A 10,475-nucleotide genomic window follows, 5' to 3' on the forward strand; every position below is an offset into this window, starting at 1 on the left:
AGCACATCATGTTCACATGGTTGACCATAACGACTGCAAACATGGCTCTTCTATATACTACACGTAAACGTGCTGTTGTACAGTAATTATCAACGTGAACCACTTCTTGCCTTCATGAAATTGTACCATACTCGTTAATAATCATATCTATACATACACACTTACAGAACATTATAATGTATAAATACAGTGGTGGGAGAAGTAGGGAGGGACACAGGAGTGAGGGAGGCGAGGAGCTAGGGAGAGGAGAGGAGGGATAAAGAGGGCGAGAACTTCCGAGACGGGGGAGACGTAGTAGTGGTTAGGAATAGCTTGGGTGGGTGTGTGGGGGGGCCACACTTTCATTCGAATGCGTCAACATGACTCGTCGGCTTTGTGTTATTTTCCACGAGTAAACTCCTCACATAACACATATAGCACTGTGGTATGTTAACCATAAATTACGAACGGATGTTCAAGGTAGTGTGTTGAAATATCATACTCATCCAACGATTCGTTTAGGAGATATCTGCAAAAAACACCGTTTGTCCACCGCTGAAATGTATAGTAGTTTGACATTTCCTGCTGGTTAGTATTCGTTGAAATAATCTAGCAGGTGTATCAGTGACATGGCGGGTTATGTACATGCACCAGTCTAGTAATTGGCTGAAATAAGGCTTGGATTGGTTGAAAAGTGAAAAATATTCATGCAAATAGGTTCATGAAGCTTCGAGTAGGCTAATCACCCAAACATTACGTATTTCAACTAAACTGCGATAATACTGACTGAGATTTGAGAACCTTCATTGTGTAGTATTTAGAATCCCACAGTTCATGTATCTTCACGTGTAATTCATTGCCCTACTCATATGAGACACAATTTAGAAATATCTTGCATGTATTCATTAGCTGCCTCACCGATGCACTCACCCAAACACCGTCTCTCAATCACTCGCCGCTCACCTTCATCTCTATCCAAGCAGAACATTGATGATTCAGATTGAGAACTCTCGCGTTGTAGTATTTACAGCTCCTTATTTTATGGATCTCCCTTTTTTCTTTCCCATGGAGCAGCGGCAGAGATATGAAGCACAGGTAATGTAGTAAAAGTAACAGTGAGGGTCATTCTGAAGCACTGTTCTCTCATGCACCACGACTATTTTCAAAGTCAACAGAGATTATTAGCCTTTAATAGATCTGTCAATAATTCATACCTTGTTGATTTATTAATAGAACCATAAAAAAGGACTCCCTTAACCCTTTCGGTACCATGACGCGCTTTCATATTTATTCTGCTTACTATTTAGTGACTTTATACAGCTCCAGAAACTTACGTGGGGATTAGAATAGTGAAGACTCTGGCCATTAATCTTTTGTCCTCCAGAGAATCTTCTTAATGTAAATAGAATCGTCTAATCATATTCAAAACTCAAGGTAAAAAAGCGTCCCAGTACTCAAGGGATTGAAATACAGTCCTTAACATAAGTATCTTGACAGTACTGGAGGTGCGTCCAGTGAGTGTGTCAGGGCACGGTGGTGAAGGGAACCTAACTAGAACCACATATCCATTTCTTTTATACAATTTTATTAACATGTAGGCAGTCATCATTAAACGTTATACATTATTAGTATTATTATAAGTTAACCGTTTGACATGGATAAATCATTAATGTGTATAATGTATGTGTGTATGTGTATGTATGTATGTATGTATGTGTGGTGTTATACAAAGTGAGGCGGATGGTAGTAATAATTAGTAGGCATTTATTGCATAACCCAGAACACCGAAGCTTGTTATAACTAGAAACAATTGTTAACATTGCACAGTATAAACAACCAGTATTAATTCTCTGTCCCTCATCTCCTCACTGCAGGAACAGTCAGTGTGTTGTGTCTCCAAGCAGGTCAGTCTTGGCCGCCCTCACACACCAGCCCCCACCCCAACCCATGCCCGCCCCTCCCACGCCCTCCCACCCGCCCCACCCACAACAAGAGACGTCCGTGACCACTGCGGCGCCCACTGTATATCCTGTACGACGAAGAGCTGGATTGAATTACTAGTATGAGTAAGCTGAGGATGAAAGAAACTGAGATGAAGCTTGCTCGTGTGTGTGTGTGTGTGTGTGTGTGTGTGTGTGTGTAGACTTGCGAGCGTCCATGCATCATGATTGCGTGCACATATTGTAGTGTCCATACGTGCAATAACATTCCGATATTAATTTATGCATGTTTTTTTTGTGCGTCTCTTTGCACGCTCGTGTGTGTGTGTGTGTGTGTGTGTGTGTGTGTGTGTGTGTGTGTGTGTGTGTGTGTGTGTATGGCCAGATAGACAAACTAATGGGAACAGGCAGACAGCTGACATAGAGATGAGATTAGTGTTGCGAGGGTGCAGTGACAGCCCAGCCTGAGATGTGGCGTAGGGCGGCAACAGCGGTGCTTCCAAACTTGATGCGAGGAGGTGGCGGCGGGGCAGTCCCTGTGTGTGTTCTAGCCAGCCTGCGTTCAACAAGACACCACCATTTTTAGTACACTCCCACACACACGGAAGGCTTAGATACAGTTCACGTAAGCCTGTCCACATTTTACCACTATTTGCTTTGAAACTCCTCATGTTTGTGTCTTTTTTTCACATCACAAACAGTTCCGGTACTTTAGTTTCGTCTTTCCGCTGGATCAGACATGTGTCAGTCCAGTGGGCGTGGATGAGTGCATGTTGAAAGCAGGCTGTCGTGTGCCTTGTTTGGGTGGTCGGGGGAGGCAGTACACCACGTCACGAGGACTTCAGCACCTCAGCATCACTTTCTCTGCATGTCTTGAGTTGCCAGACACCTCAGAGCCAATATTCTCAAACGCTCTCTCTTGACTCCACTATTTTCAAACACCACAGAGGTGACAAGCCGAGTTCTCATGGGTGTTTTCCTCGTCGATGGTGCAGAATCCTTGTTAAACTATCACTGGAGTCATGAAAACATCCCTGAAAACCCCAAATAACCCACTAGAGGCTGTTGAAAGTAGTCGAGTGATAATGACGCTGAAACGTTTGTGAATAGAGTTCTGGGAGGAAACTTATGAGAAGGCTAAGCTACCGGTTTCATTGACCCTACGAACTAAAGAACGTCGGTGATTTGCAATGGGTGCGTGTGGTGAAGAACAGCGGAGAAGGCTTTTCCAATGCGCCTTCACATGACCCGCTGGTGTGGTACAGCACGTGGGGCGTCTGTTGTCAAATGAGCCTCTCCTCCATACGGGTCGGTCTCTATTCGTCAGTGTTTCAAGAAGTCACAGAACAGATGCTAGGAAACTGTGCTGAACTTTTTTTTTTTTTTTTTTTTACATTTTTTTTGCGGATTACAGACTGAAACGAGTCAACAATGGTGTTTGCAGTGTTTGCGTTTGGAGTGAGTGCGTGACTCCCTGTACAGCGTGCCTTGCCTTGAGTGCGTGACTGCCTGCCTGACTTACTGACTGAAATAACAAGAGCCACGCAAATTTAACACGAAAAATGTTTGACTGACTGACTGACTGACTGAATTATAAACGCTAGTAAAGTGAATAGGGAAAATATGGATTGATTGACCGAAATACAATCTCCATGCAAATAAAACAAGAAAACTTACTGACTGATGGACTTACTGCCCTAAACAAAGATGAAAGTAGAAATTGAAGTTACAAAGAACATAAGTAGCAGATAATGCAATGAGAAATAATAGTGATAATAGCTAGGTGCCTACTGCATAACAATAACCCTCTTAACACACAGAAAACGGAAGGTAGAAACTGTAATTATTGAAAAGATAAACACTAACATATTCATAAGGTGCGTGAAGATAAAATTTTGAGATAAACTTTTGGCTTTGAGTAAAAAAAATAAATGATTCGGTTTTCAAATAAAGGATTAAGTCTTTCAATTATTCCGTTTGTTTTCTTTTTTTGTTGTTTTTCTTTAGTCGTTGTCTTTTGGTCGTCTTCCTTGTGTTGCCGGAGTCGTGAATCTTGGCACGACTCCTAATCTTGTGTTACCAAATGGATTAGAAAAGTAGAAGCTCCCTCCCCATCAACCCTCCCTGCTTTATCTATTAGTTAATCGTTATGTTTTGCATGGCTATGGTACGTGTGTGTGTGTGTGTGTGTGTGTGTGTGTGTGTGTGTGTGTGTGTGTGTGTGTGTGTGTGTGTGTGTGTGTGTGTGTGTGTGTGTGTGTGTGTGATCTCCCAGTCCTTTCCCTTCCTCTTCCTCGTGTCATGGGTCACAGTTACTACTTACCTTTACATCACCTGATTTGCACTAATTAGTAAGGTTCCTAGGCTAATATTAAACACCGTGAGATCATTCCTACGTTCCGCTAAGAATGAGGATAACAGTAACGCTCTACCGGATTGTGAACTGATAAACTGATAATAGTGAATGCTGCCCTGGCCTTCCTGATCCGTGTCATTGATAAAGGATTGTGTTCCAGTGTTTGCCTTTTGTTTTGTTTTGTTTCTCCATTTTTCTACGAACAAAGGATAAGGTTTTTCTTTTGGTGGACACTTTATAATAGAAGAGAAAAGAATTTGTTGTTGAGAACACTTGAATGTGATACGAGTTATATATATATATATATATATATATATATATATATATATATATATATATATATATATATATATATATATATATATATATATATATACTTATTTAACAATGTATATAACTTTTCTTCTTTTTTTTCATTTTGAACTATATATTAAATCAGAATATTGCGTTTTTTTACAGTTCACTTTTTAACAGAGCGAGATTATTTTTTTTGTAGATGTTTTTGAACAATAGATTTTTTTTCTTTCTTTAACACTGAAAAACAGATATAAAAACTAGTATTTTCGGGACGTCTGAACAATAAATTTGAGTTTTATTCGAAAAACTTCTGGAAGAGTTGAACCGAAGCGTCAGTTTATGAGTTTGTTGAGTGTGGTGTGGTGGAAGGAGTGACAGCAAGGGTCGTGAAGCTCAACAGTCAGTCCCAGCAGTGTGCAATGTGGCGGTCACCCGTGTGTGGCTTGGAGGCCCGACGCGCCGCAAGCCTCCGCTACAGAGACAATACTTCTCCGGGACTCATCGCCTCAGAAAAAAAAGGATACTCTTAACAATAACGCGGGAAACAGCCACTGTGTGGGGTTATGTTGCTTTGTACAGTGTGAACATTTGGTTTTTGTACACTCGCTCCTCGGGGCAGCCAGCGAGCCGACTTAACTAGGGTCCGTACACCTACATAACAGCCTCTAGTATTACTGTAGTTCGTCTTGCGATTCACAGGCGTCAGTGCCGCGGCGCACGCGCGCAAGTCCTCCTGGAGAGTCGCGACACGTGGCGGCGAGGCAGCAGTGGGCGGGGGCGTTGGCGCCGCTCCATGGTTGCCACCGCCGCGCCACGCCGCCTTCACTGAGACTTACTTGTGCGTTTCAGGGAGTAACAGCGGTTCCCGGGGCGTCGGGGAGGGAGGGTGTTAGTGTTAGGCTATTGCTGTGCTGGCGAGAGGCGTGGGTGGCGGGACGCCCACGGCCGCGCCTCACAATATCGTACACTTGGAGTGTTCAATCGCTTCGTGCAAGTCATGCAAGTTGTGTGGGCGTGCGTGGGGATGTGCCTGGGCCTCCTCCACCGCCAGCAGCAGCTCTCTGAAGGCGGCCACCACGTGCCAGTTACACTTAGCGGACACCTCCACGTAGGCGGCCTTCCACTGCTTCCTCACCACGGCGGGCACCTCGCGCATCTCCCGCAGCAGCTCCCGCTTCTCCCGCGGCTCAGAGGCCTCCAGCAGATCCCGCTTGTTGCCCAGCACCACCACGCCCACCTCACGCATGTCCCGGGACTCGTACACCTGCGGGGGGCACCTGGCGTTACCACCACTCACTGACTCACCATTCAGTCCTTCACACACACCTGCTCACTAACAGACAATGGAGAAAGTAATTAAGACTCATGAGTAACTGTATCCTAAGATAGCAGAAAACACGCATCATGGAGACCATCCAGATTCCATACTCACCTGCGAAATACCTCACTCACGGAAACCAAACCTGCGCGCTCCTCAGATAGAATGGCAGGTGCACGGACACACCTTTATACACCTGCGCGGGGCATTACCTGATCCCTGAGCGCCTTGATGTGTGCGAAGGACTCGTAACAGGTGAGATCGAAGACAAACACGTAGGCCATGGCTGAGCGGAGGCCGTAGAAGCGGTAGTCGGCCCACTCAGAGAAGGAGTTTTGCGGGAACGCTGACCAAGGAAAATAGAGGATGGGACACGTTAGGTTAGGTGAGGTTAGTGTGTGTGTGTGTGTGTGTGTGTGTGTGTGTGTGTGTGTGTGTGTGTGTGTGTGGTTGGAATAAAAAAAAAGTGGGTGTACTATGTGTTGTTAGCTCTCTCTCTCTCTCTCTCTCTCTCTCTCTCTCTCTCTCTCTCTCTCTCTCTCTCTCTCTCTCTCTCTCTCTCTCTCTCTCAACCCTCATACCACCACCACCACCACCTCCTCCTCCTCCTCCTCCTCCTCCTCCTGCTCCTCCTTCTCACCACGTATGGGCGGGATGTCAGCGATGCACAGCTGGTAGACTCTCTCGTTCACCAGCACGTTAGCCCAGCTGTTGACGCGGCCTGTGGTGGGCTGGTGAGACTCCGGAAACTCGTTATGCACAAATTGCTGTAAAGGAGAATAGGAATGCGTGAGAAAATATGGCTTTGATAACGAGCATTGTAAGTAAGTGTGATGTTAACCCTTTGATATTCCGTACGTGTTTCCTTATTTGTTTATCACTCATATATTTGTTTTACTTGTTCTGTGATCTTTAAACTGGGTAGAAATTGTAAAAAGTGTGTGCATCGTTTGTAATCGTTCTTGTAAATGGTTTATAAAGATTTCCTGCGTTGTTTTTGCTGGTTAACTGTTTCGTGGCGCTGTGAAAGGGTTAGGAATGTTTGGTTGTGGTTGTTTGAGTATTTGCTTCACGTCATATCCCCACGAGTAACAATGCTAATGATAATACTCGTACAATATCAAAGTGTAAAGGGGAAAAATATTCAAAGGGGTAAGTTTTCCAGTGGATACGAAAGTTTTGATGAAGTGTCAGTGTGTTTATAGGGAAAAGTTTATAGGAATGTCACTCTGCATACACAACGCCTGAGAAAAAAATGACAAGGAAGGAAAGGAGAGAAGGAAAAAGTTAGATATGAGTCACAGGTGGAAGGAAAGGTGACAGGTGGACAGGTAGGCGCACAGGTGAGCAAAGAAACACGTGCCATTTATACCAGAGAGAGAGAGAGAGAGAGAGAGAGAGAGAGAGACTTCGAACCTTGATAATTGAAGTCTTGCCCACGCCAGCAGCTCCCAACATCACCACCTTGACGACCTGAGACGGGGGCGGGGGCGGCAGGTGGCCGTTGATGGGGGGCGGGGCAGGGTGGGGGGAAGAGGGGGTGGGCCGGCGACTCCCCTGGCAGGTCCCACAACCCCCCGCCCCCCCGCCCCCTCCCCGCGGCCCCCCACAGCCCTCACATGTAGCAGAATCGTACCCACTCACCACAACAACTGAAAGAAAATGGGATGAGGTAGTGGTGGTGGTGATAAGAGTTAGCATACGAGAGAAAACAAGTAAAAAATTCGAACGTAGTAGAGAGAGAGAGAGAGAGAGAGAGAGAACTGTGGAAAAACTAGATAAAAATGTATTAATTCTTTCGTGATTCGCTGTGGTAAATCTTTAAAAAAAACATAAAATCCATTACAGTGAAAAAAAAATATGATAGATTATATAGATAGTAATAAATAAAAAAAGGGAAAAGAGAGAGAAAAGTATCGTAGATTTGAACAGATAAGTCACGTAACACGGACTGAATAACAACATGTATTAGTAAAAGTTTTCAGAAGGGTTCCAAAATATTGACACGCAGTTGTGGAAAATCGCTATATTGAAATGCGGAAAGATAAAAGATAGAGTAGACGTGAATCAGTAATAAGCATGATTTGAATGAGAGTGTCTGCAAAGTTTTGGAACGGCTGAAGTTTTAATAGACAGAAGAGACGATGAAAGATGAAAGAACTAGTCAACAAACAGTAAATAACAGAATTATAGCGTAAAAAATCATGAATAGAAAGTAAAACAAATAATGATAAACGCGATCTAGTCGAAAAGGAAAGAAAAAGTAGCAATTTTGGATTATAAACAAAGAATGATACAAAATAAGGCTTAATAAATTTTCAAAAGCCTTTCTAGAATGATAGGAGGAAGAGATAGCCTATAAAATTTTCGCGCTACGTAATAAGAAGCCTAACAAATGACACTTAAAAAAAAAATTGAAAAAGGAAAAAAATGTTTAATATACCACCCTCAAGAAAGACAATAAAAAGAATTAAATTAGAAATCAAATAATAGTGGTTAATCAAATTTCTGAAATCCTTAAATACTCGTCATCTAAAACAGGGATGACCGAAAAATCCTGACGTAATATTGGAACCCACCTGGCAGCTGAGAAGGTTTCGATACTTCTGGTCCCATCTCGCTAAATTCTAAAAGCTCTGAATGAAGGTACCCCGCTGCTATTCAAGACTATTTATGCGGCTCTAGTGACAAATTAACAATATTTTTACATTATCAACAGGACAAACACTCGTGACAACGCGGCTAGTCATCTCTGTGGCCTTTGAAAACAGTTGCGGTGATCGAGAGAGAGCCATATTTATGCGCCGAACCTCGCTACTTTCAGATATTTTACTGGAAGGCACACGGGTTTTAAAGATGTTTCTAGTTTTGTAGTGAGAGATTAACACTACTTTTGCATTACTGATAGGCGAAACACACATATGACCTTTGAAAATAGACGTGTTGAGAGAGCAATGATTTTCTGAAAGAGAGCGAAGTATCAGAATGTTCTTTGAGCCTTACGATCCTCAATTTACAAGAAAAAAAACGGCTTTATTATCTACTTTTATCACTTAACCATAGTAACAAAGACTAGTGGAGTGTCTAAAACAATCTCTGTCAAAGTATGAGTCCAATTCATTAGTTTGTTTGAGAATAATCCAGGAAAAACGATGTAACGCGAACTCACAACCCACGACATGCCTGCATCGTGTGGTAGGAGTGTCCTGCCTTTTATTTGTGGCTAAAACGTGCGTGTTTGTCTCTTTTAGGCCTAAAGGAAGAGAGGGGACAGAGGGGGCAGCAGCCTAGGCCTCCTCCTTCATCACCTTGTCGTGACGGGAAGGAGAAATAAGGCGGTGAGTAGAAAATGTAATGTTTGTTGATGTTTCCCTCTGGTTTGTTTACTTTCACTCTCTCTTCCTCCCGTCTCTCTCTCTCTCTCTCTCTCTCTCTCTCTCTCTCTCTCTCTCTCTCTCTCTCTCTCTCTCAGTTTGCAGTTCACGTTTTTTTTTTCTTAAATATAATATAAAGTTTGAGGGAATACATGCGATATTAATATTTGAGGATAACATGTTATTCATTTAAATTGATGCAAGATCACAAATACTTTTTTCACAGTTGTTTACGTTACAAATCCATGACATTACCGGCTTCTTTTTCGTATACTTTTAGATTTTGTTCGCAATATGATAAAGGAAACAAGAAATTCAACAATTTGAATCCATTTGTAGCGTCCAAAGAGAGAGAGAGAGAGAGAGAGAGAGAGAGAATAGAGTTGGCGGCCCGATGGATAACTTCACAACAGAAAACTAGGGTATGTTGGGAATGCTAGGTTAGGTTAGGTTAGATCAGGTTAGATTAAATTAGGTTAGTTTATGTTAGGTTAGGTCAGATCAATTCAGTTTAGGTTAGGTAGCAGGATGGGGATGGGATGTACATCACTACCACGTCCTCCTCCCATCCCGCCTCTTACATTATAAACAGTAGAAACACTCTCAACAACCTCAGCTAATCATCTCTGGCCTTTGAAAAGAGTCATGGTGGAAGAGCAAAGTGTCTCAGAATGCTGGTCTATTTCCTACGACGAACATCAAAGGCGACACACAGAGACGGAAGGATTAAGACAGACCTACGTGATGATGCAACCTTATGATTAGACTACAGTAAAGAGCAACTTCTAAGGTTTCTAATGATATATGATTGTGCCAGTGCTTGAAATAGTTTGAATGAACACTCACATACTCAAGAAGGTCTTTTGAACATTTGGTAACCGTTTTTTTTTTTTTATGTATCTTTAAACCACCCACTCGTTTTATCACGGGGTATAAGAGTTCACTAGCTAAACAGAAGCGGTGCTGTCTCTATCTCCTCTTAACTCCTTCAGTACATTGAAATTTGTGTACGATTAGACCGTTTTATTGACATTAAGAAAGGTCAGAAGATTAATGGCCACAGTCTTCGCTATTTCAATCCCTCAAATAAATTTCTGAAGTTGTATAAAATCACCAAATAGTAAGCAGAATGAATGTGGAAACGCGTCATGGTACTCAAGGGGTTAACGGGATGACTAAAACACCGATAATACTCGCTCTCTTCCTTCCTA

General features: G+C 42.8%; 1 protein-coding gene across 2 annotated transcripts in view; it reads right to left on the reverse strand.

The window, feature by feature from the left end:
- Window positions 1-1,547: 1,547 nt before the first annotated feature.
- LOC123519446 (ras-like protein family member 10B) overlaps window positions 1,548-10,475 on the reverse strand; it is a 22,159-nt gene continuing 13,231 nt past the window's right edge. For both annotated transcript variants that reach the window (XM_045280746.1, XM_045280745.1), the window contains exons 4-7: window positions 7,307-7,542; window positions 6,531-6,657; window positions 6,103-6,236; window positions 1,548-5,836 (exon numbers count right to left, since the gene is read on the reverse strand). In XM_045280746.1, coding sequence (XP_045136681.1) covers window positions 5,525-5,836; window positions 6,103-6,236; window positions 6,531-6,657; window positions 7,307-7,348 — 615 coding nt within the window. In that variant the 5' untranslated portion in view covers window positions 7,349-7,542 and the 3' untranslated portion in view covers window positions 1,548-5,524. The remainder of the gene's footprint in view (window positions 5,837-6,102; window positions 6,237-6,530; window positions 6,658-7,306; window positions 7,543-10,475) is intronic.

Source organism: Portunus trituberculatus, chromosome 45 (genome assembly GCF_017591435.1).
Source record: "Portunus trituberculatus isolate SZX2019 chromosome 45, ASM1759143v1, whole genome shotgun sequence".
In the NCBI taxonomy this organism is placed as follows: Eukaryota; Metazoa; Arthropoda; class Malacostraca; order Decapoda; family Portunidae; genus Portunus; species Portunus trituberculatus.